At 42.2% G+C, this 26,860-nt stretch overlaps 1 protein-coding gene across 1 annotated transcript in view; it reads right to left on the reverse strand.

Annotated features, from left to right (window-relative positions):
* Positions 1-501: 501 nt before the first annotated feature.
* The window catches only part of abl1 (c-abl oncogene 1, non-receptor tyrosine kinase), a 29,509-nt gene continuing 3,150 nt past the window's right edge, over positions 502-26,860 (reverse strand). Inside the window, exons 3-12 of the mRNA XM_070924144.1 lie at positions 8,020-8,184; positions 6,956-7,251; positions 4,614-4,886; positions 4,301-4,385; positions 3,916-4,093; positions 3,182-3,366; positions 2,839-2,991; positions 2,647-2,736; positions 2,345-2,473; positions 502-2,180 (exon numbers count right to left, since the gene is read on the reverse strand). Of these exons, the coding sequence (XP_070780245.1) occupies positions 502-2,180; positions 2,345-2,473; positions 2,647-2,736; positions 2,839-2,991; positions 3,182-3,366; positions 3,916-4,093; positions 4,301-4,385; positions 4,614-4,886; positions 6,956-7,251; positions 8,020-8,184 (3,233 nt within the window). The remainder of the gene's footprint in view (positions 2,181-2,344; positions 2,474-2,646; positions 2,737-2,838; positions 2,992-3,181; positions 3,367-3,915; positions 4,094-4,300; positions 4,386-4,613; positions 4,887-6,955; positions 7,252-8,019; positions 8,185-26,860) is intronic.

Below are 26,860 nucleotides of genomic sequence, written 5' to 3' on the forward strand. Positions count from 1 at the left end.
TCCTGGAGTTTTGTTTTTGCTCATCAGCTTCAATGAAAAGTCAAACACCAACAGTGATGGAAACCAATATCGCAGGCCTTTTCTCTATTAGTGTCATCGATAAGGGAGAAAAACACAACTAGAATACATAAGACATGATCATTTCAAAAAATGATTGGTGAAAAGTCATGTTGATAAAGGATTGGCCCCTAGCCTCACATTAAGGCCTAAAGACACTGTTCATTCATGGTTAAGGCTTTTCAATATTGCAAACTCTGTCTGACGACATCTACAGAAAGATTCCTTTGATTCCATCCACAATAACCACAGGCTTAAGTGTTTCAGAGTGTACTGTAGGGTGAAACCTATACACTCTTGCTGCTCTCACGCAGGCTTTACCCTCAGATCTCCAACATGAGCTTGACATGGACCGCAGTTCATGCGCATGCTCAGAAAAAAAAGGGTAGTGTAAGATACAGTTCACATCAGTTTTATATCTTGGTAGTTTATGATTTTATGGCGCTACCTCTGAACAATGTCACTGATCTCTTTGACAGAGGACAGCAGCTTGCTGAAGTCTTGCTGTGCGTTGGCGCCCCCTGTGGCTGTGGGGCAGATTTGCAGCTCACGCAGGCTGTTCTCAAGCTTGTTGATGGCCTCACGGAACGCAAACTTATTCCTCATCTGCTGTATGGAGTCGACGAAGCTCATGCAGTACTTCGACAGGTTCTTGCCGGCCTCCAGCACAGCGCTGTGGCTCCCAGTCTGCACCGAGTTGCGGCAAATAGCTGCACGGAGCAGCTCGGTGCCTTCCAGCACCATCTCACGTGTCACGGCGGAGTTGGGTGTGCGCTCGGAAGCCTGGCGTGGTGCGGTCTTGCGGAGGGAGCGTCGGGTGTTCACTAGGGGGATGAAAGCAGTGGGTGAGCTCAGGTCGCCGGGGGAGGTGAGGGAGGAAGAGAAGCCTCCTAGGCTCTGGCTGGATAGGGAGGTGGTCACTGAAGTGGAGGAGGTGGAGGTTTTTAACGGTTGAGGTTTGGAGGTGGAGCCCAGGGGCAGCTTCTTGGAGCCCTCACTGTGGGGTGAGCGGGCTTGGTCACTGGCAGTGGTTGAGTGGTGGGGCTCTAAGGCAGAGGGGAGGCCCTTAGCTTTGACATCTGAGGTGATGGATGAGGGGGAGGGGAGTTCTTGAGTGGGGCTGCGGGAAGTCTTGCCCGTTTTGGCATTGGTGGGTGGTGGAGGTGGGGCTGGCTTGGGTTTCTGTAACTTTCCTCTTTCCCTGACAGATGAAGAGTCCACACTGTGCTTGTTTCTGCGGGCCCTGCACTCATCTGCGGCTGCCCCTAAAGCAGGGAACACGTTGGGCTTGAGAAGCTCAGCATGGAGAGCGCTGGTCTTGGAGTTTTCCAGCCCTGGCAGCCCTGGTCTTCTGACCACCTTAGGTGTTAATGCCTGTGGACTAGAGCCAGGACTGGTATCAGTGTCTTTGCCTAAGAAGGCAGAGGAAACATCTGATGAGGTGTTTAGACGTGGCGGGGGAGTCAGGGTGCCCATTCGAGGGGCATTCTCCCCTTTTTGCTCACTGGTTCTCTTACGTGGCAGAGCTGGCTTGCCCCCGAAGGTGCCTGAGTCAAAGTGGCGCTGGCCAAGGTCTCGCGGCAGTGTGACAGACTTCCATTCAGTGCCATCTGAGCCAGTGGGCATGCTAGAGGACCAGAGAAAACGCTTCGAGTTAGACATGGATTCCTCCTCACTGGGCGGTGTTGTAGCTGCTTTTCCTCCAGGGCCAGGCACTGCTGGAGCTCCCTTCTTCCTGGGAAACAAAGGTCCTGGGTAGGTAGGAGCCCCGTTGGTGATGCCCCCTGCCCCATTATTGTTAGTACCTGGGAACTTTGAGTCAAGGCCATGTGTGACATCATTAATGGCCAGAGATGCACCGTTGTTGAAGCTGTCACTGTCTCGAGGATCTGGAGTCACTCCCCTCCTGTCAGGGTGGATGTCCATCTCTCTGAAAGAGGAGCTGCGTTTGGGTGGAGCGGGTGCATTCTTTTTCTTTTTCTTGATGAGACTGAGAAAGCTACGTGTCTTGTCCTTGTCTTTGGGTAGCAAGCGGTCATCCTCATTCAGATTGCTGTCCAGGAGGGGGCGCTCTTTCCTGGGGAGCATGGGTGACGACACAGCTGCCTCCGGCTCCACTGGGTCTGAGGAAGAGAATCATCAGTAATAAAGAAGAATACTTTCACAAATTATCAGACTACAATTACAACATACTTTGACAGAATGGGGGTAAAAAAACAAAACAATAGAACAATTGTGATGGACTACTTTACAACAAGTTGTAGTAAAAAGGACGAGCGCATCTCACCTGGACTATCTCCATCCCTGTTGTCCATGTTTTTGCGGAGGGTTCTGGTTTTGGTGGGCAGCTCTGGAGCCTGCTGGATGGAGCCTAATGTTGCCTTCTTCCCTTTCTTGCCCAGCTCCTTCTCCACCTCTAAAAATACAAATACAGTCAAGATTAAACAGGTAACCAAACACGACTTTCCATGTCCTAATAACTATGACAGAAGAACCAATGTTGTGTCATTACAAGAGGGTATCTGTGGATATCAGCGAATAACACCCACATGTAAAGGTGCTTTGGATATAAAAGAAAGCACCACTGACCATCAGAGATGCTGGACTCCTGGAACATGGTCTCAAAGGCTTGGTGTGTTTCAGCAAAAGATGGACGTTCTGAAGGGTTCCACCTCCAACCTGTCAGGAAGACAAAGAAATAAAAAGAATTAAAAAGACCATCTAATAGAATAGAGTGCCTCTATCTAATCATATCCTGGATAAATTAGTTTTTCTACTCACAGGCCCTCATCAGCTCATAGACCTTCTCGGGGCAGCCCTCTGGTCTGTCCATACGGTAGTCTTTCTCCAGCAGCTCATACACTTGAGACAGGTCAATGCCGGGGTAGGGGGACATGCCGTAGGTGGCGATCTCCCACAGCAACACACCAAATGCTGGAGATGTAGGCATAAGGCAGTTAGTTGTGTGATTTCTACAACAATCAACAACAGAAACATGTCAAGTCATGGCGGGATTATGTGCATAATACATATACAGTACAACTGAATCCCCTTGTTGAATAGGAACCTGAAAGAAAAGCAGGAACATCAGGAATAAATCTTGTTTGAATGAGATCAAACTTACCCCAGACATCAGACTTAATAGAGAACTTGTTGTAGGCCAGACTCTCTGGAGCGGTCCACTTGATGGGGAACTTGGCCCCAGCATGAGCTGTGTAGGTGTCTCCAGTCATTAGCCTGCTCAGGCCAAAGTCTGCAACCTTTACCAGATGGTTCTCCCCGACCAGACAGTTACGGGCAGCTAAGTCCCTGCAGGAGACAACACAGAGAGGAGAATGAATGATCAGCAGGAGGTCAGAAACACACAGTAAACTACTCCAAAATGTATGCTGACTTGAACGCACAGCTATTGGTAAACCCCCCCCCCAAAGAAAATAAGCTAAATTTATCAATAGTGTGTCTTGTTACAACATCCACTTTAGTGTTGGATTTTTACAGATGTTTTGTGTAGAGCAGAGTCACAAGTTGAGTCTTGTCAGGTTTAAAAATTAAAATGCAGTTTGGCAAATACGAAAGACATAAATCATCTCATCTCTTTTAAAGGGCCTTGTTAAACGTGCCAGAACAAACTAGCTATGTTACAACATCGACTTGTCTGTCTGTCCTCCTGTGAGAACAGATGGGAGAGTGAGAGGAGAGCAGCTCAGGAACGGGAAGAAAAGAGAACATTTCTTTCTTTGCTAGTATTCTTGCAGCTCTGACTGAGACCAGGCTAACCTCTGACAATTAAATCAGTCCACTCAGACTCAGTTACTGTCCGATCTCTTCAAAAAGGAAGTGTAAGATCTTGACACCCACCTGTGTATAAAGTTTTTTTTCTCCAGATACTCCATGGCAGAGGAGATCTGTGTGGCCATGTGGAGCAGCACCACTGCATTGACCTCCTCTCTGTTGCACTCCCTCAGGTAGTCTAGTAGGTTACCGTGGGTCATGAACTCTGTGATAATGTAGAATGGTGGCTCCCGTGTGCACACACCTGTAAAAGAAACATGTTTGCAAAACAAAATGCATCGAACGATGTGTGTTAGTACGGTACTTTCATTAGCTTTTATGCAGAAACAATCTTGAAAATATACTGCTGCAATGGACTATAAAACTATTTAAACATGAGTCCATCTTTTAAAAAGACGTAGTACGTTTGATTAATAGTTCAACAGCAAGGGCTCTATTCAAGTTGACATACCTAACAGTTGAACAAGGTTGGGGTGTTTGATCTCTTTCATGACAGCGGCCTCCTTGAGAAACTCCTCCACCTCCATCGTATCCTCCTGGACAGGGTTATTGGCAAAAAGTGAGCAAAGCCACAGGCTGGTTGCAGTTGCACCCATATAACACCAGATGGTAGCATTATTCAGCCAAATTAAAGATTCATAGCCGACACAGTGTGAAATGTGTGATGACAGTAGGTGTCAAAATGACATATGTCCTTTTGGAGCAGTAGACATGCAGAAATAAATCTTTTCTTTCACAGACCACTCTTTTTCAACCCGTCTTACCTTTAGTGTCTTCACAGCCACAGTGAGGTTGTACTTCTTCCAAACACCCTCGTACACCTCCCCGTACTGGCCCCCTCCCAGCTTGTGCTTCATGGTAATGTCAGTGCGCTCCATCTCCCACTTATCGTAGTTGGGAGAAACCCCGTAGATGGTGGGCTTGTTGCGCTTTGGCGCCGGGTAGTGCAGCGTGGTGATGAGGCCGTCGGCCACCGTGGAATGGTGGTGCACCAGCTCCGCCAGTGTGTTGAAACGGCTTTCTGACGAGACGTACAGCTGGAGGAAGAAGAGATTCTACATTTGAGTAGATGTACATGAGAGGTCAGTTCAGCTTAGGATAGACAGCATGTTTAACAACTAACTGTGATAACTACTCCTTACTAACTATTACATAGTTTAGATTTTTTGGATTAATACAAGATACATTATTATAACTTATTAAGACAAGACATACAAGTTTACAGTATTTTCATAAGGATAGGCAGGTCAAAGTCTGTCTAAACAGACCAACACAGTTGTTGAGATTTTAATAAACAAAGATGCCGAAATGTTACCAAATGTTTTCATTACATGATGACTACTTGTGTTACAATGCATTAAAATAGTACTGCTTACACACAATGTCTGGAAACAATAAGTGATGTTAGGGAAATATATAAGACCAGAAATAACAAATAGCAAAGTGCCGGTAATGCAGCATGAAACAATCTACTAAGTCTTGACAAAACAACACTAAAATATTTTCTCCATAAAGAATGGTCTTAGCCCATTCAGAACTCACAAGGCATTATTCAGGAAGCTGGTGGAGGGAAGGATATTGGTCAGGGCTCAGTAGACACAGTCTTTTCCATTGTCCAAGTCTTACATAACCCTAAAAATGATTTGCTCTACAATCTGCGCTGTGCATTTCTTTGCTTGTGAACAGGCTCTTTGAGCAAGCTGAAGGCATGTTGAGGAAAAAGGGGAAAAAGAACCATGACTGCAGTGAAAAGACCTTTGAAATCTAAAGAGGATTTAATGGTCAGTTGGCTGTTCTCTTGGCTTAAACCACGACCATTTACTAAATCAAGGGAAAAAGCCCTAGTTATTCAGAGCAGTGCTAATCACAGAGTCAGTGTGAAAACAAAGCTGTAGCTCGGGGGAGTGCTGAGGTAATCTCAAATTATTGGAGAAGTCTATCATACCAGACTCTTGAGTTGTAGTTCAGTGGAGGATGGAAAACAATATGAGATGGGGAACCGTGTGTGTGTGTGTGTGTGTGTGTGTGTGTGTGTGTGTGTGTTCGTCCATTTGTTTCGTGTGAGTGTGCATACTTGGCTGCATCTGTCTGCGCTAATGCATGTCTTAGCATGGGCGTCAGTGTCTGGCCGGCCTCACGTCTGCTGGCCATTATGAGCAGCACAGTGGTGGTTAGAGGCATTCTTGTCATAGCTAGCGTTCCTCAAGCTAGCTCACCTCGCTGCATCACAGACGGGAGGGTGACACAGCCAAAATGGCAGCAGCTTCTCAATTGACATAGCGTTTTTGGGGGAATCCCACTGAAGAAATTGACCCAAACACACAGTGAAATATGGCCTACGCATATCTACCATGACCATCAGGATACGGTACCCTGCACCTTATTTAAAAGCTCTTACTCTAACCGTGTACTGTGCAGATACCCCAGCGGTCTTCTCCTGCCTAAATTCTTCTCACATTTATGATTTCAAGTAATACACTATGCAAAACCTCATAACGTTTTCAAGCATTTTAGGGACACTAAAATAATAAAATCATCATATCAAGATCCGTCTCTGTGTTGGAAGTCTCTGAATGATGGAAACCTGTGCCCTGGCCAGCTATTGAGAGAGAACAGAACAATGCACTGATCTGTTCTTGCAGATATCAGTGACACTTTCTGTGTGAGAATGTGTGTGTGTTATACAACTATGTCTTTCCATTTCTCAAAGTGCTGCACCGACTGAAAAGCTATCCCCTTGGTTGCTGCACCTGGCTACTATCTTTGCTTTAAATCAGTTATTACATACATACAGCTCATACAGAACAATGTGGTAGATCCCACCATGTGCTGTAACGTCCTGCCTTCATGAAACAATAATAAACCACAAAACCATGTCGACCAATGAAGTTTAGCCATAAGATTAAACAGATTTAATTTAGATTATATTTAGACTCCAACATATGTGAAAGCAGTATGAACCTTAAGGCATTTGTGAGCATGTGTTGTGGTTACTTTCAGCTGTCAACATACAGTAATGACTTATGAATGAATTTATCACTAAGTGAATGCAAGACATTCTCAATGCGTATATACAGTGTGTGTCTGTGTTTTCACGGATGCCTACCTTGCCATCAGACGCAGTGTTAATCCTGTAATGGTAGACTCTCCCCTCGTACCGCAGAGAGATGGACCTCTGGCCGGGGCTGCTCTCACTCTCGCGGACCAGAAAGCTCCCGTTGATGCCCGAGCTGAGCAGGTACTCTGCAGCGTTGCGTGACACGGGTCCATGGTACCAGCTGTGCTTCTCCAGGCTGTTGACAGGGGTGATGTAGTTGGAAGGCACCCAACCCTGGCCATTCTTGGTCTGTGCCTCGCACCACTCGCCGTTGTGGTTGTAACCCAGCACACGCAGCTTCTCGCCTAGTAAACATGTTAGATTAAAATATTATCCAGGCAAGTACCCTGTTGGGCTGCATACCCATACTTTAATATCATTTTTTTGGATACAGTTCATTCCTGGGATCTTGAAAAGAGTATTTCCACAGGTGGGACAGTTGTGAATCAGCTGTCATGGCCAGGCACTGTACTAAAACTGAACTCAGAAGTCAGACATGCAGGAATTCACTGTATCTAATGTCATGTTTCCCCAGATCAAGAACTCAGAGGCTTTTTTCCCCCCACCCGTCATTTGGTGACCTAGACTCAAGAAATGTATTTTCCTTTAGTTTAAACTGAATGCAACAAAAACTGGCAACATAGACCCAAATAAACTTTTTTGTGCAAAGGCTCATATTAGAATGGAACTGGAAAGTAACGTTGGACAGGACATTTTCTTGTTTATTCCGGTGCATATGTTCTCTCCTTCCTTCCTCTGTTTGTCTGTGAGATCCATCTGTTGTATTGTTTTACAGTCGGTTCAGAGGGGGGAAAAAACCCACGTGAGACCCCATCGTCAGGAAGTGAGAGTCAGATGGGGAGGGAAGGAGACGGGAAGAAAATAAGCAGATTCCCAGTGAGATTCATAACCTTATCTAGACCTAAACGTTCTCCAGAAGTGACAGTTGATAACTGATTTAACCATACCTGTAAGTCCCATTTCAAAATGGCCGAAATAATTCCTAGTTGAACACAAAAACTACTCTATAATAAATATGAGAATGAAAGGCATTATTTTTCTCTTTTACTCACCTTTAGTAATGCTGAGTGTGTTGTCACCACTGGCCACAAAATCATAGAGTGCGACAAATAGGTTGGGGTCATTCTCGCTGGGTCCAGCCAACAGGTTCTCTTTGGAGTTCCAGCGGGCCGCTTCTGTCAGACCCTGACTCTCAAAGTCTGGTCTCTGGAGAGCTTCTGAAAAAAACAACATCAGCACATAGTTAACTGAAAAGTGAGGGAAAACATCAAACAATGCATTGCTGAGAGAAGACTGAGGGAGACCTGTAGGCGTGTGTGTTTGGTATGCAGCGACATTGTGAAGCCGTTTTCCCATATAGCTTCACACATGTGGGATGATTCAGCAACAATGTCAACTCTTGCCTCTCCGTGTGTCATTTAAATTCTTCTACATCCCCTTCAACTGGGCCTGTGATCCCAACGTGGGATTAGAGTAATAAACCTGATCATGTGACCCGCTGTGTCCCTGCTGTCTTTATAACTTTTCATTTCCTGGATTATCCCTGCTTAGTTTTCATTTTATTGAATACCTAGACAAGTAGCATACATCCGACCATGAGAATGTGTCTCAGCATGAATCTTCACTATAACTGTAAAATGGATGTGCTTGCACTCACAGGTAATGAGCCCAGAGTTCAAAGTGCTTTAACTTATAGTTATGTTAATTACAGACACAGCTTGAATTAGAGCTATTTTAGAGCAGTAAAACTGGTGGCTAAATTACAAAATGTGGAAAATGGAAAGAATGAGAAAAAGCGGAAAATTGTGTTTAAGACAGACAAAAGGAGAGTGAGGTGAAGAGAGAGCTTTTAGCTTTTAGATTGGCTTAAACATGAGCTTGATTGTGCGGCTTGTCCAGCTGTTGTCACACATGTTTTAGAGGCATCTTACATTTCATCCCCCCAGCTCACAAACACCCACATCTTTCCAGCAGAGACAACAGGCTAGTGTTTTTCACAAGCAGTAGTAAGATCTGAGGAGGAAATATTTTTAATTAATTAGTAAGAAAATAGCGATGGCACATAGTATACAGTACCATTAGGAAACCAACAAAATCCTCTAAATGTGACGCAAACATACTAAAACTGAACTTTATCTTCCAAAACACAAGAATAACTGAATGACACATCTGGTGAACTGCAGACTCTGGGGATTTGGTAAAACCGGACAACAAACACACACAATCAAGATGGAACAGTTATCCATTATCTCATCTCTGTCAATTGAAATCCATATATCTTTAAGTTTTGATATTTTTATGTTTCTTTCTACCTTTTAGGCTCATAAAACCCTTCAAAAACCTATTCACCTGATTATGTCAAGGCTGTTTTTCTGACAAGGTGATATTTTGGAGATTAAAGCTTTTCATCGTATACTGGAAATCACTGGAACAAAACCAAGTCCCCCAGCTGCATAATGACACAGATTAAAACTTGCTCACCACATTTATTGCATAAGTAGATGTTAGTTGAGAAAATTTCAACAGACCTACAGTGTGTTTCTGCAAAAAACAAGGAATAAGATCACCTGATGTTGCAGAAATTATTCTTATATGCTGAGTGCTAAAGTCTGTGTAGCCTGAAGAAGACTGAGGTGTAAAAAAAGCCAAAATCATACAGAACCTGTGTACTGCACCACAACTGTGGTGTTGTTCACAGTATAAGGATCATTACCTTGACTTGGGGAAAATGAAAAGGTGCACTAACTGAAGGCACAGCTGAATTTGGTGGAAAAGCTGATTGAGCATGTTTTGAAGAGGATACTTCGTGGCAAAGCAGCTGCAAGCAACTATGTATGTACTATAGTACAAAGCAAGGCAAGTTTATTTGTCATACCTTTCAACAAGGTGAAGTGCTTTAATAAAAAAAGAATTCAGAAAAGATATAAAAGAAACATGAGGCAATATAAAAAGACTCAAACGGGATATTAAAAACAAAATAAAATAGAAGCTAAAAATAAGCTAAAGTAGAATAAGACAAGAGCCACAGTGCAGTGCAAGATATGAATAAATAGTGCCATGTTTAACTAATAAATAAAATAAAATAAAAATAAAATGCAGTGGCAAACAGAAAAGTTTTATGCCCTGATTTGATTTAAAACAATCGAGAGTTGGGGCAGATCTCAAGTTTTCTGGGAGTTTGTTCCAGATATGTGGTGCATAAAAACTGAATGCTGCACCTCTGTGTTTAGTTGTGACTCTGCGGACAGAAAGCAGACCTGTCCCAGACCATCTGAGAGTTCTGGACGGAGCAGATGATCAGACATGTATTCTGGCCCTCAGCCATTCAATGCTTTATAAACCAACAGTAGTACAATTCTATGATGAACAGGATGCCAGTGTAAAGAACCAAGAACTGAAGTGATGTGATCCACTCTCCTGGTATTAGTTAGGACTCTAGCAACAGCGTTCTGAATCAGCTGCACATGAAGCTCAATGAATTCAACTGAGGAGCAACATATTCAAACGACGCAAACTTCCCATAAGACATCTGTTTTGGACCGGAGAGAATTATCAAACAAAATTGCAACTCCACCTCCTTTCTTATGCACTTCGCTCATAAAACTGAAGCTGGGGTTGACTCAATAAGAACTGCTGCATCTCGGTCTAGCCAAGTTTCAAAACAAAGGCATAAAATCAAAAATGTACTTGATAATTAAATCATTAATTAAAAAAGATTTGCCTATAAAGCCATATAAAGCCCACAGCCACTCACATGACATTGGCTACGTTTACATGCACACAAATTTTCCACCATTCACATGGCGGCCATTTTCCTCCGACATCATGTTCAGGGTGGGAAGAGCAAATGCTGTCAAAAGGATAATGTCGTACTTCCCTATGTATAAATGCAGGGAATCTGACAAATAGTTATCATTTCACTGCTTCCCAATTGATCAGCAAATAAAAAGACAATGGATTGTGAAAATCTGGAGGGACATCAGGTCATATTGGGTTAGACAACAGCAAACATTAGCATTCAACCACTTCCTAGCTAACATTGCTAACATGCACGTCATTATGTTAATCAGAGTATGTATGGCCGCATGTAAACGAGAATATTAGTGGAGTATTCATTTTCAAACAGCTTAGTAGTAATATTGTCTTGTTTTTCGGAATAAGAACAAACATGCAAGTAAGCATAGTCATTGTTGACAAGTTGCAGGCTTCAGTGTGTTGGGTGGCTGGAGAAAGACTTTCACACAGCCTCTTCTGCCAAGTTAGGCTCGCCGGCCTGAGCACACTGAGACAATCAAAGCCAAATGTGGTGCTTCTTTTAGGTCACAAACCGGCCATTTTGCCTGTGAGAACACGCCAGATTGGCTTTCATCTGGAACATACTGCCTGGCTCATAACTCTCATATTTAGGTGGGTTCCAATCCTAAAAAGAGACAGACCTGTTGCATTGAGGAGTAAAAAACAGGGGTGCTTCCCTCAGCTGGCAAAGTTACAGGTATCTGTGAGACTCATGCAAAAATGAAGACAAACTGTAGTCCCACATCACAAAGTTCAGAAACAGAAAAACCAAATGGCCCTCCCACAGCACAATATGTCTCATTTCAAAAAGTAGTAGATTTAAGCCTGAGAATGTAGTCTTGTAACATGATCATTATTCCAGTAATTAAAAGATGTCTGTTTATCATTTGACTGGTTCTTTTTCAAAACCATGCAGTGATGAGTGATGTCAATGACTAGCCAGCGATACCTCAGTTCAGCATCTGAAGATTGTCTTGTTAATCTTACTTTGCTAATTTAGCCAGTCTTACCTATTTAACCAAAATATTCATGTTGTCTTAAAGTCCCAGACTTTTTGACATACAATGGTATCATCCACGTATTGATATAAATACTGGCAAGGAACTCCATATGGTCCAAAGATCAAGACTTCCCTTTTTCCACCAAATCTGTGCTCAAGCTGAGGCCAGAGATCAAGAAAGATAGAAAAAGAGCACCAGTAAGCAAGATGCAGACCTAAGAGCAAAAAGACAGGCCATATGTCCAGAGTTTGACCTGGTCAGAAAGTGTGTGGGGCAGCACATTTGAGCAACCCATGCCACACATGTCCACTTTATGGGCCACAAATACCACAGCTCTTTGTGAGAGGGTGACAGCACACTGACACATGGACCAGTGTTTCCCATACATAGGCTCTACTTGGGCGGCCCGCCCAGGTAGATAAAATCCGAATATCATTTTCAATCAAGACGCGCAATTATCATTTCATAATGCACACAGACCAACGGACTAAACCAGCACAAGCAGTCAACAGGTCAGAGTCTTATGACGGAGCATTACTGACATTTGTGTTGTTATTATTATCTTTTTAATTGAATTTAAATGTCAGTATTTGAGTGCATTAACTGTTACAGTAAGAATTATGGCCAATGAGCCACTGTTGAATGTTTGTGGAACTAAAGAATTCATAGCTTTGACTCACACACTAATGCAAGACCTTCAAAACCAGACTACTTAAAAAAAACAACAAAAAGAAACATCATGTCTGGTTCCACTTGCTCCTGGTGATCAAGTCTAAGAGAGCCCTGCTACTTTAATGAGCTGATTTACACCTTGGATGAAAAGCAAATGCAACTAACTACCTGGCACAATAGAAACCAGCAGTAGTCTGGATCCAAAACCATGAATCTATACAACAGTGTGGTCCACCTCCATGAAGTCAACCCTGGTCCCAAACCACATATTTCTGAGGGCAGAGAGGGGGAACATTTCTAGCTTACATATTTATCTTGCATCGCCTGTCATCACCTGAGTGGGAGGTGGCGGAGAATATTGATAATTGATATGGTCCTACCCACTGTGGGATATATTATGTTAATAAGAGGATGTTCAGACCAGAACCCAATGGAGGAGAGATGAGAATACCAGGTGACGATGATGGAACCAAACACAGAAGAACCACCATTGTTATCCCTTAGAATAACTACAAGGTGTCATAAAACATTCAAAGTGCACTTTCCTGCTATTATGCTCATAGACTATCTTCATTCTAATGGTGTCTAATAGCTTACTACTTAGAGAAAAATACAAATAAGGCCTCCAGCTCTAATGAAAGTGTAATTTGGGGTGGAACATTGACATTTGCTGTGCCTTATACCATATGGTCTGGAAATAAGAGACTCTTTATCACAGTCATCCACTTCAGTGGAAAGCGTACCCGGACTATTAACTCTATTAAATAATTTGGTTGCGCAATCTTTGGCACTCATAAGACTTCACTGAGTCTTCCAGTGCCAATCAATTACTATGTTGATGATGCAGAGACTCCATGTGCCCTGGATTTCTTCCCCTTGTATCCCCTTCATACATCATGGGCAAATCAATTACCCACTTCAACTGTGACCAGAACTGTCTAATTAGAAGCAATGGAAAGAAGCAATTGCCAGTCCACATACTACAAAGAGTATGTGAAATATATAGATCTACATTATCTTATACTTCATTATGGAAGCAGAGAACAACGTCCAAGCACTGGAACATGGCAGAGAACTGAAAAGGAGAGCGCAGACTGAGATTAGATCCCCTCTCCTCATAAACAAAGTTAAGTGGGACACGATCAGGAGTCAGATTTCCTCGTATTCTCTTCTCCGTCTCTTTTTCCACTTCTTTCCTCTTCAGCTAGCCAGTGTGTCTGGCCTCCCTCACCCTCCCCTGTGCTTAGTCTCTGCTTTCCCCTCCCCATTCTTCAGTTTCCACAGTGCAGAAATCATTGTTGAGCCTTTACACTGTGATACTTTATCCTTCTCCCTGTGTCTCCTAAGCCCCTGCTTTGTTTCCTTTCTGACATCTCTACTTTCATTTTTGTTTATATTTCTCCAAAGTAAACTTTAAAATCACGGCCCAAGCTAAAAGACGACACTGCAGCCATCACAATATATTCTTACCTTCCAAGTAACAGCTGGAGGAGGACGAGAGGCCTTTCTTAGATTTACACCCCACCAATTTCAGGCATATCTCCAACATTTTCATTTGCTTTCTTTCCCTTCCCGCTGGAAAATGTTGTTGCTGGTTCAAATCAGACGTCCCTCGAACGTTTCCCCTCTACATGTGTCCAACAGGAGAAAAATTCAAACACAAAAGGAGAAACAGCACAAAGCCAAAATAGGTGTTGAAATATACTGGTTTTCCTCTCCTCCGTCCTTTCAGCTGCTGTAAATCCTCTTTTTGTCCTCACTCCTTTCCGAAACAGAAAAAGTAGAGTCTGCTGTCCGGCAAAGTCTATCAACTTTCCCCTCTGAGCGTCTCCATGTTTTTTTTCCCTCTTTTGCTTTTGGGCTTTTGGTTAGCTCCACTTTTGTAAGATACAACAACCGTCCAAAAGCGCTGGTTTGGTCCAAAAGCTTGCTAGACCTGTAGATGTGTCAGTTGAGTGGGCAGTAGGGCAGTCTGAACGGTGCCATTCCTCTGTCCTGTCCCCTGTGTGAGTGTGTATCTGAGGCACAGGGACTACTCGTGCTACAGCTGCCAACAAAGGGCCTCTTTCAGGCTCAGCCTGCTGCACTCAATGACATCAGCTGAGCCCTCCCACCTCCAGCAGCAAACACACAATGAGAGGGAGAGTCCGCACACACACAACACTCACCAAGAGGAACACAAACAACAGCACAGCATCACCCAAATGTTTTGCCAACATTTGAGACAAAAGCTGCAGAGGTCTCATTTAAAACTTTGATTGAAGTTTAGATTCAGTATAGACCTTAAATAGTTCTTCTTCCATTCTGTTGAAGTCATGAGATGATTACAAGAAGCTCCTCCTCCAACTTTTGAACCCCCCTTCCCCTCCCCCTCTCGCTGTCTTTCTGCCTCTCTCTCTCTTCTTCTCGGCTTTGCTTTTTCCCTCTATCCCTTCTGAAATGTTTACAGGTTGAGGAATCAGTTCTGGAAACAGGACTGGGTTGTTAAAGACACAGCTAAAGCTCTCAATCAAGAGCAGCTAGCAAGAAGGAAAGTATAACCCTCAACCAGTCTGCTCTGGACTTCACACACCACTCAAACAAGGCTTGTTTGCCGTAGGCCATTTCAAATGGGAGAAGTGAGCAACATATTTAAATTCATCAAAATGAGAAAATGTATCTTTTGATCTTTAGAGAAACATGTCTGACCATGTGATTTTAGACAGCAGTAGTGGTTTGGCCATATCTGAAAGGAACGAATAATCCTTTGCAGAAGCCAAGTTGCCTTGCGAAACAACATTTTTACCTCTTTTCTGTCTTTTCTCAGCTGTCTGACAGTTTAATGATACACAACTCATTCAGAGGTTCAATCATACTTCTGAACTAAATAAAATAGACTTCTAATGAAAAGGTTGAAAATGCCCACTATTTTTTTTGCTCCAGCTAACCACTGCGTATATACCTGCTCAGGTTCAAATTCTACTAAAATGTTTCTTCTCACTTTCTTTATTAAAGGATAACACAAGGTAGAATTATGTATTTGACTAAATTATAGTAGGCCATCTACAGAGTGTGAAGACAACATCATTAACACCCATACAACCTAATACAATTTAAAACTAAAGCTATGGAACAAACACTGCATTTGCATTAGTCATAGAGATTATTGTACTAATAATTTCTGAGGTGTACTACTGTATTTTATTGCAGGATGCGGTTATGCATTTCTGTTATTTTGTCCACTAGTGTTAAATGGGCTAAAAAGATTGTCGATGGTAATTATTCTAAAGATTGAAACCACATAAAGGACACAAGAGCAGCTGTAATCTAGTGACTATGTCCAGGAAATATTTTTCCACTTAAATGGCAAACATCTCCTCAGAGATAAGAAGCCCAGTGATTACATACTGATGGGAAGCTGACAGATGACACCATTGCACATAGCATGGGTGCTGGAACGGTTTACTGGCTGACCCGGTCACTGGAATTTCCAATCAGGGAGCAAAAGCGCTGACTAAATCTATGACCCATACAGAATATACACAGTACAATGGCTTTAAGAGCTTTTATTTTCAGCTTAAAAACAAAATGAAAGCAGTTACATGGTCTCTATCTATGTCTGGAGTTGAGTGACAGAAGCTTTATGTTGAGGGCCTAGTGTGCAATATAAATACATTTTGAAAGTGAAAACCTTCTAATATTTTGTCCACTCCAGTTACACTAATGATGGTAGTAACACCTCTTAGTACAACGCAATAAAATTCAACAGGCTCACAATCTTCAGCCTCCAAAATGATCATAAAGGGGATTGAAACATCTCTCTTAAATAGTTTCAACAAAAACTGAACATTATAACCTTCACAAAGGTGAGATTTAATGTTGTTGTATTAGATTGCAGTCCTACTAATGCAGACCTAATGTTTGGTGGTCATGTTTGAAAACAAAAGGATACCAGACAAGTACAGACACTAACTCCTCTAATCAAGGTAGCATATAACTGATGGTTGGACCTTAATTGGACTAGATTTTAAACTGAACAAGGATTTATAAACTAATTCAGCTGATATTACAAAATGTCAAGTATTGTAGGAAGATAAGTTGACTGGTCCACTTGGCACGTAATCCAAGGAGAGGAGAAGAGAACAATAAACAGATGTTTCTGAAGACAAAACTGATTCATGTGTGCAATATATAAGACAAGGAGAAATATGAGGAGAAGGAGAAAAATAGAAGAAGAGAAAATCCAAAGATAACGTCATGTCTGTCTGAGCAATGAGCTAGTCCTACAAGACATTGTGCACTGTAGGCTATGATTACCTACGTTTATGAGCAAGTTTGCTAATTGCTGGGCATGTCAAGTTCATCAAGGGTTCATATAATGTGTGTTATTATGCTTGCTTCATAGGAGACCTCTAACAGTCGGAAAAGTCCTTCAAATGTGGAAGGGCATAGAGTTCAGAAAAGGTGGTCTCCAAATGAAAAACGTCTGAATGTGCTGCCCAGCTCTGACGCAAAATGCTAGATGGAGTGTAGTAGGAAGGGTGCTAGGAATTGGGAGAGAATCCTAAATGTCTTCTTGAAAGGTCGTGACTGCCTGCCTTTGAGGCTCCTAACACCACCTACATATTTGCAGTCATGAGAAATCGCGAAAGAATCAAGGATTCAAGACAACAGGTTTGGAGACGGGTTTCGAAAGCGCTTCAAATTTTGTATAACGGGCCCCTTAACCTGAACAGAGTGGGCCAAATAACAACAAACAGTGACGACCAGAGACGTGTGAGGCATGAAGTTGTTTCCTAATCAATAATAGAAGTCAAGATTAAGATTTTCCTTCCGAACAACTCAATATCACAGGTGACTACACCAACATTACAGACTTGAAGTGGCTTGGCCTAACACTACAATCCACTAGACTTGATAACTCAAGGTATGGTATGCTTGTCTGTTTGGTGTGGGCAGTGATGCCCTCATTTGTATATTCTTAAACATGGCTCGGTCTCTGTGGCAATGCGAGTAATAACCTCAATTCCCTGAACATCCAGTCGCATGGCACCAGGCCCTGCATCATCGCTACAGTGTTGGTATGGCAAACATTTGTGTTCCCCTCATGCACCACCCCAAACACCAATTAAGAAGAAATGCAGGCTTCCTCAAACTCTGAGAAAGGCCCATTAACTTACCGCAGTCACAAAGTGTTGGGGAGATGAGAGGATGAAGGAAAGAGGAGAGGGGCTATAAAAATGGAGGAGGAAAGAGGAAAAAAGGTTGCAGATGGAGAAACATGAAGCACATTGTTTGGAAGTGAGCTCATAGGAGAATCACTCGCTCGCGTTTTATAATCCGGGCCGTGTATGTTAACAGTTAGCTGACGTACATCCACCCACGGGATGGTTTGTGGTCCTTTTCCTCTCATGTACCCCCTCCTGCTTTCCTGATTCCGTTCTTTAAACCTTCAACCAGACAACAGGTTGTAGTCCCAAACTCTGAGGTAGCAACTGCGCTACGATTTAAACTATACTGGTGTTATAGCATGTAGATAATGTTGACATGAATCTATATGTTAGATTTCATGAACCGGCATTACTTTTACACTTAATACCAGAATGCACAGAGCAAGAATGTACCTCAATAATTCATACCATTACATGATTAACTGCCACTGACATCTGGTATGAACATTTTGACATGTGGCAAGGCGGCGAAGGAAGAAGTCGGCCATTAACTTCTATGATAAATTAATAATTGCTTGTTGATGCTCTAAAAAGAGAAATTAAGTAAGAAGACAGTCCTACTACTATGACATTTGAGGACTGCTTGATTTCTGTCCTCCCCACTCCACGCATGAGGGCACACACACACACACACACACACACAAACATAATCACACTGTCTAACAATGTTAGAAATGTAAGCCAGCCAACACTTGGCATCAACCCTGTCCATCTAAGTCATGGAACAAAAGTTATTACACTTTTAAACCGAGCAAGCCCTCTAATTACTGAGGAGGAAAAGGGTGGGAGAGAGACAAAGCCCTGTTGGTTCCTAATAGTGATTCTGTGCTGCACCCAGCAGTCACAGCAATCTGTTACAGCCAAGTGTACTTAAATATCAAGACACTCGAGAACCAGGTATCATGTACGTGGTGTGTGCATGTGTGGCTGTTTACTCAGGGCCCTCTGGAGAATGCAGCCAGAGTGTCTGAGGCCTGCAGACCAGCAGATGAGGTTAAGGGGTATAGAGTTCCACATAATTCTCCACTTAGTATTGTCCACAGGGAGAAAGGACACTTAAGAACAAAACAGTGGCTGCTCTGGTTCAAGGTTAAGGACTCTAGCATCAGCCTGTGGTGGCAATAAGTTAACAATGCACATAAGCAAATTAAAATAGCCTTTGATGTGCAGAAATCACCATATGCACACAACAAAAGACAAACAACATTCCTCTCTGGGCTTTTTCAGAAGCTGTTTTCTCATTGTATTTTACATGGAAACAGTGAAACTGACCCAAAGGTCATTAAACACATTTTATGATGAAATCCACTTTATGTGCATGCTCTTGTGTATCTGCTCACACACAGACTCTCTCTCTCTAGCCAAATTCTCTCATTTGAGGTGACCCATTAACAGTCCACTGTCAGCTCAGCTTTACAGCTATATTCAATGCAGACAGGCAGGCCCGCTAGCACGCAGAGCTGAGACAGAGGGAGTTAAACCAAGCTGAACTATTGGAACAGGACTGGAGGAACCATTTTATCATGATGACAGACATAAAATAGGGCAACACAACCCAGGTGACTAAGCAGAACCTTTGCTCATTTCTCCACACGAGAGACTGCTGTAGGCCCAGACAAAACTATGTAGTGTCAAAAATATGCAAACCTGCAGAGAATGGAAATGTATGCATGCTCGCCAAGAGTTAAAATTTCATACTTTGAGCAAACAGAAAGCCAGGTCAAATGCACACAGCTATTCATCACTTGTCAAAGGTAAAATGCTGCGCTAATCATCTGTGTTGAAAAAATTAAAGAGGGCAAAAGAGAGGCCAGACAAATGAGCTCTACTCAGAAATAGCAACCTGTGTGTGTGTGTGTACAGAGGAGAGGGTGCTAACCCAGTAATTTTCAGAATTCAGCTAAACTACTCAATTTGACCCAGAGTGCTGGAATGAAAGCACAACTTTTTATATTCCATTGTTTTATGAGTGTGCAGACCAGGAGAGCCAAACTCTTTCAGGAGGGAGAGAGAAAGCAGAAAAGAAAAGGGTGCGTTAGTACGTACGAGTGGGAGGTTTGCAATTCTAAAGCAATCGAAAGAGAAAGCTAGCGCTAAAGCCTCTACTATTACTTTGGGTCTAATTCAACAGTATAAAAAAGACACCACTTTGATAAGAGAGGCCAGACACAGAAAACAGGACAAATAGAACCAGTAGATGCCCTGTCTGTTTTTACAGACTATCAACCTTAAATGTCTTTGAGATGTTATCTAGCTGCCCGGGGAAAGACCCCATTTGTCTGTATGCCCATTGGGGTAAAAACAGAAACAGATACATAGAAGAGTGGCTCTAGCTACGAGGATCTCGCGCTGCAGCATTGGAGCTGCTTGGGCTCTTCTTTGTGTCTAAGTGGATCCAGATGCAGCAAGCGTAGCAGGCCCCCTCTTTTAGTGCTATGAAGAGGAGCTTAACACAACACAAAAGGACAGGACAGCATACCAGTACTGTATGGACGGGACTACGTGAGGTGGAAAAAACAAACCAGACAATAATGTAACTGGCCAGACGTTGTCTAAGTGGATAGGATTTTGTTAATTCCTCGTCAGTGAAAATCTAATTTAAAAAATAAAGAACATTAAACAGTAAAGAAAATTAACTTCATATAAAGGCATTCTGGAGATGGCAGCAAATGCCCTCGTGTCAAATCATGCCCCCATGGACTTTTATCCTGTAGTCTGCATGTGAACAGAGGCTCTCTGACCAAGAGGGCCCTTAAATGGCTGAAAGTTTTACAAAAAGACAGAGCTGGCATCCTAGGTAGCAGGTTGTCTGCAGAGAAAACAACAGCTGCGTCTGGAGCTGGGGCTGCCTGCTCGGGCATGGAGCAGGGAACAGGGGGTGTTTTTTTTTTTCTTCCTGTATGCGAGTATGTGTGTGCGCTCCCACGCTGCATTCCTAACCCAACTTGGAGGTTCTCAGTACGCATATGAGTGTTGTATGCACTGTATGTATATACAGTATGTGTGTACAACGGAGGGATAACCAGCAAAGAGAAGAAAAGGAAGATCCTGTCCTGGTGGCCTCTCACTGTTCGGGCTGGAATTTAGGATTGACGACTAGATATAAGATTATAAATGCTGCCCTGTGACTGGAAAGAATATGAGGATGCCCACATAATTACCATTACAACAAGCCAACACAATGTTTGTTGAAATGTATCTGTTGCAAATTTAGATTTTCTATACTGATACATTGCTCAAACAAAAAGATATTTCAGTAAATAATTACTTTCTTGTCAGAAACTGGTAATCACAAGCCCAGATTTCGTAACATATAAGTGAATTCAAATAACAAAAACCAGGATGAGAGTCAATGACTCAACAGGACTGTTTGTCCTAAACCGACATGATTACACTTTCAATTGTTCTGTGCAAAACACCGTGTACCTTATGTATATGGAGAAAAAAAGCTTTGGTTTAAGTTCTGGTTTGTGCCTTTGTGATTTTTTTTCTTCCCGTTTGCATTTGGGATTTTTTCCCCATCAAATGAACTCCATTACAAGTAGCTAATCATTTGTTTTAGCAGTTAAATGTGTTTTTTTCAGCAATGGAAGTTTTAAAAATGTAACATATAATCAAACCCGAAACAACTATGTCAGGTACGGTGTATGCACCCTTTCATGGAACTACATTTGTTTGTAACACAGAACGTAATGCAGCTTGAGGGCAAACACTGGGTAGTTAAATAACAACCATCCATAACATACATAAAAAACAGCATGATCTTGTCTTGCATGAAATAGTGCCAGATAGCCGTGAACCATTTAGTAATACATAACACCCACGCAACTATAGCATAAAAAAACATATACTCTCAACTTCTACTCTCTGAAAGCTGCTATACTGTTGCTAATGCCTGCTTATGATCTGTTCACTGTTGTATACTTTGATTTTGTGTGTTCCATTATTGTCTGCTGATTTCCATTCATTTGGCATGTTGCTTGTTTTCCCTATTGTTTTTCATGTCTATTAAAGTGTTCTATAAAATGTAAAAAAAGAATGAGAGCAAGACAAAGAAACAGAGAGAGAGAATGAAAAACAGAGAAAGACAAAAGGAGGAAGGAAGAAAAAGAAACAAAGAAAGAAAGAAAGGATGGGGGGAGGGAGGGACGGGGATTGCACCAGTTATTTGAGAGAGGAATGCACAAGAGGTCACATTCTTCACTCCACTGCTGTGGCTTGCCCTATGTTCAACTCTCTCTCTCTGTAAAATAGGCAATATTACTCAATACACCTCTGGTGCAACAGAGTGGACAGGCTCAAGAGGCCAAAGATGAAGAGGCTGTAGGCTGGGAACCTTTTAATGATATAGTCAGACTGATCAGTTAAGTAATACAACAAGCATTGTTTTTCCATGGACAGCATTTTGACATGTCACAGCAGAAAAATAACAGGTGTAAAGCGAACCCTAACCCAGCAGGAATGAGAGTTCTTCTTAACACCTAAAAATCACCTTGTATGCAGAGCATCTGTCCAACCCAGTTATATCCTCCAATGTTCTCAAACCTAACCTGTTAATAAATCTATCACAATGACACTCTGGTGAGGTTTAACCTCTTAACTCGACTCTGACAGTATGAGCTTGCTGAAAAACCCGTCAAACTCCTGTGTTTACATAAAATGTCTGTTTGTGTGGGTAGTCATATGTGTATTTGTGGAGAATTACCTTGACTTTATCATTCAGACTTTCATTTCGTATCTGCACATAAAATACTGTATATTTGTCATGCCCTTTCAGACTTTTTTGCACCAGCACATGCCATTAGCATCTTGAATTCAGGTCCTTGTGGACCTTGATTGAGAGTGTTAAGAAGAGGGAACTTGTGAGACACAGACTACCTTGATTTTTACACACAGCTGTTTTGACTAGTCATCAGCTAGGGTGATAATAAAGTGGACTCCTTTCCAGGTGGTCAAGACTTGATGAGAGGGGAAAACACTTACTAATCAGCAATGTGTCATCCGGCAAGGGACAAATGTGTCTCACACACACACATTCATGTGTTTACCCATTAGTGTGGAGACATGGCCAGCCACGGCGAGGGACAAGCCACCAGGAGTCTAACAGCTGGCCTGAATGTGTATTACTGTGAGGCGCCTGCTGCATGGGTACGTCTGTGGGTACACACACACACCCTCACACTCACACACACACACACACACACACACACACACACACACACACACACACACACACTCTCTCTCTTCAGGACCCACAGGGATCATTGGAGATTTGGTGTGTAGACTGTAAAGATTCCCGGAGTTCCAGCCAAGAAAGAGAAAGATACAGACTAAAACAGAAATGAATTCACATACTGCATAAACACTGAACGCAGCTGCTGCAGGAAAAAAAAGAAATAAATAAAACACATACACACAGAAATTAAATGATGTCACTGAGCTGAGAGGTTACATGAGAGGAGGGGTCAGACTGTCTATCCTTGGCCCAAAATACAACCTTTAAAAGTACATTAACCACCATCACTTAAAAATCATCAACCTGCCATAGATAATGAGCTTGATTGTGAGTGTGATTACAAGTCTGACTTCAAATATAGATATCTATGCGCTGCGGGAACACACCACCGCCCACAGTCTTATTAGCTACTTGTAATGACCCCCATACATCTACAAACTAGGCTGAAGATGTTCATTCTAATTTCATTGATCAAGAAATCACTGTGTCTGTTAAATATCAAATTTTACTAAAGAGATTTTCATGGCCATTTCTTATTAGATAGGGAAATTGAGATGACAGAAAATGAGGGGAGAGAGATAGGGATAACGTGATAACGTCCCTAGCTGGACTTGAAAAGGGAACGTTATAGGTCATGGACTGCGTCTTAACCCGAGGCCACCGGGGCACCCCCATGTTCACATATTTTCCAGTTTTTTCCTCTTATGTCCTCCAGACATGCAAGTCAAATGGTTTGTTATTTAGTTGCTAATAGACTAGTGTTAACCAGTGTGCTGTGTTTTCCTTTTTTTCTGCCCTGTACATGCTGCTCCAGCACCCGCTGACCCTGAATAGAAATGAGCAAATAAAGACAATGAACAAGTGGGGTGTAATCTTCCTTCATCCCCACATTACAATGTGCCTTGAACATACTTGAGGCGTTACCAGGCTAGCCTCCAGGCGTCAAATGGGGAAGAATTGTGGGGTGAAGCTTATGAGCAAGAAGAAAAGCCCTGTTGAAAACTATCCAAACAAGAAGCAACATGCTGATGGCCATAGGTTGGCACTGTTTTCTTTTTGTTGTCTACAAACGAAAGTTGGCTGTAGCTAAAATTTGAGAAAACGAGGGGAATCAGTAGCCAATCACATGCCAAAGCTGCCGTCTGTTCATTCAATTCAAACAATTTTATTTATATAGCGCCAAATCACAAGAAAAGTCATCTCATGACACTTTACAAATAGAGCAGGTCTAGACCGTACTCTTTATAATATTATTACAGAGAGAGAGACCCAACAGTTCCTACCATGAGCAAGCACTCATGGTTAAAACCTTACACTGTTTCCAGCTGTTGTTGTTTTCCAGTAGTCTAGTAGTTTTTTGGAGATTTACAGCTAATAGGTTAAGCCTCATACAAAGGTGCATTTTAATGAACAAAACTACTCAAAATGATGTAATGAACTGAGAGATCAGAACCTTGCTGCCTGGTTTGCATTAAAAGTTACTGAAACTTGTCAGAAATGGATTTACTTCGAGGCGAGTAAGTTTAATTAATGCAGTCATTATATGTATCAAATTTCCATAGGGTTGAGATACCTATGACACACGATATGCAACCATGATCAGAGCCTATGATTAAGAGGAATGGCACAGTAGATGATGCTTATCTTTATTATAAGTTGGAGGTTTGAGGTTTGCCCTGTGGCCTGCAGCTCTTGATCTAACGATTGATGTATTAAAACTAAGGATGAGGAATTTAAATGTGGCAGCCAAATCATTCCAATGAAAGATGCTCACCAGCTAATAAGTCAAAAGGTTTCGACTGTCTCCCACCATGGGTGCATTGTGTGGGACTGTGCAAGCGCTTGTACCGGTCTATGTATTTGATCACTTAAAAATAAGTTGACTGAGGACGTCCCTGTCTTTTTGTTGTGGGACCACATCTCTGGGCCATAGATAATTTCTGAACGCTTAACATGGTTAAATAAAATACCTACACTAAAGTAACCCTGAATAAACAAGCTCTAATTATACTCTGCTATCATGATCACGATGAGAAATTATACATTAGGTGAATATTCTATACAAAAGGGGCTTAATGAGAACACAATGTTCCTAAAACATCAATGAAAATGGTATCTAGGTCACAACTGCGATGTACCCTAACAAAACACATTAACCCTGTAAACAAATGTAACCACCAGGGGGCAAATTTCCCTTTAACCGTCAAATGTGGGTACAGCAATAACTAATTTACCTCCAAATATATATTATGAGCCTTAAAAAAAAGTAGATCCTCTTTCCTCTGAACCCTCCAACCCATCCCGCTCTGCTTTCCTCTTTCCTCTGTCAGCCCTTTTCATGGAAAGGCAGGAAAACAAATGAAAGGCATCATTCCTCTGTTGAATACTTTTACACAGCAATTCCACTTCCTGCAGCCAGTCAAAAATATTCCAGACTTGCCAGTCGTCACACATTGTTGTATATGTAGCTAACACTAAAATTAAGGGAGGAAGGTGCATATCTGACAAACGTGTAACAAATTTTGCTTTACTGAGTGCAATAACAAGAGTCACCAGAATAATCCCAGAACAAAGCAAAGCTAATGCTGAAACCAATTATGGTTACACCACCTCATAAACATTTTTTTATTTCAGTTTAATTACTTTCAGACTTTCATACCCAAAATGGCATTAGTGTGGTAGAGACAAGCTGCAGTAGACAGCGTACAGATATTAGTAATAATGGACAGCTACTGAACTGTCAAACTGACTCACTTTTTAGTAGATATAAGTGGCTGAACATGCGCAATGACCACAGTTGACCACAAATATTGTCAATCCAAACATGATACACAAGAATAAATGAGACAAGAAAGTAGTGATCTGGTACACTCCTCTGTTGTGCTCAGACCTGTTTTCTAAACACGCCTGGTAACCTACTGCAGCTCGTAATCTAGTCCATGATCCATCAAGGTCCACAGTCAACAGAAAAGAACTGCTGGAAATACAGTGTGTGGGTTATGGTTCCAAAAATTCACTACCCTGCTCAATCCTTATAATCTGTGCTAGCTAGCCAGTGAGCTCATACCTCCCCACTGTACAGTATACAGAGGTGCCAAGAGCAGAGACAGGTCTTTGCTTGCCCTTCACTAACTCCGTCTCTCTCCCAGGCAGCTGCACGCAGAGGTCTGAACCTGCCTGCTGAGAAGCAGCATGGCGCTGGCTAGCCTTGTGTTAACTAGCTGGGGCTCACCAGGAAGAAAAAAAAAACACAGATGTAAAATCATGTGTTGATATTGCCCTCCTCTTGCACTATGACTCACATCCCCTCTCATAGTCTAACCTGCTCATCACAGGAGGAAAGGAGCAGAAAGGGAAAACAAGTATGCCCCATGTCAGTGACCCTTTGCCAAATTCGATCCATTTACCGGCAAATGCTTTCATTCTGTTTTTCTGACCTTCCCTGTCCTGTCCCCCTCCGTGTTATGCAAGACTTAGAGTCAGTGGAAAGTGTTCCTGCCAAGGCAATCACAGTCCTACAGACACATTTGGTAAACTTATCAGTTAGCTGGATGCATGGCATGCATCTGGTTCAATAGCAAGAGATCATTTTAAAAAACTAAAACAATTTAGCTCTATCTCTCAACTGAGTTACATTATTAAACATCAAAGCTATGGCAGTTAAAAGACAAAGCTTATAGGCATAAAGGTTTTAAGCAAAATTCTATTACCTTTTTTATTTTGATGGGAGAGTACAAGCCTCCCTGTACCTTGGTTATAGTGCGTGTTGTACTATTCTGGGCAATAAATTAAGACCTTGACGACCACAAAGGCATTTTCATAAGCCAAAACTAGTAAATAAACCATTGACTATAAAAACAAGAGATGAAGTAGTTGATGATGTCACCACTGGTTTCTATGGGCTATGATTGAAGCTACGAATGTCATCTGATGGGGCATTAGAAAGAACAAAAGGCTCTTAACAGGAAAGTAAACAGAC

The sequence above is a fragment of the Enoplosus armatus genome, chromosome 18, assembly GCF_043641665.1.
Source record: "Enoplosus armatus isolate fEnoArm2 chromosome 18, fEnoArm2.hap1, whole genome shotgun sequence".
NCBI classification, from domain to species: domain Eukaryota; kingdom Metazoa; phylum Chordata; class Actinopteri; order Centrarchiformes; family Enoplosidae; genus Enoplosus; species Enoplosus armatus.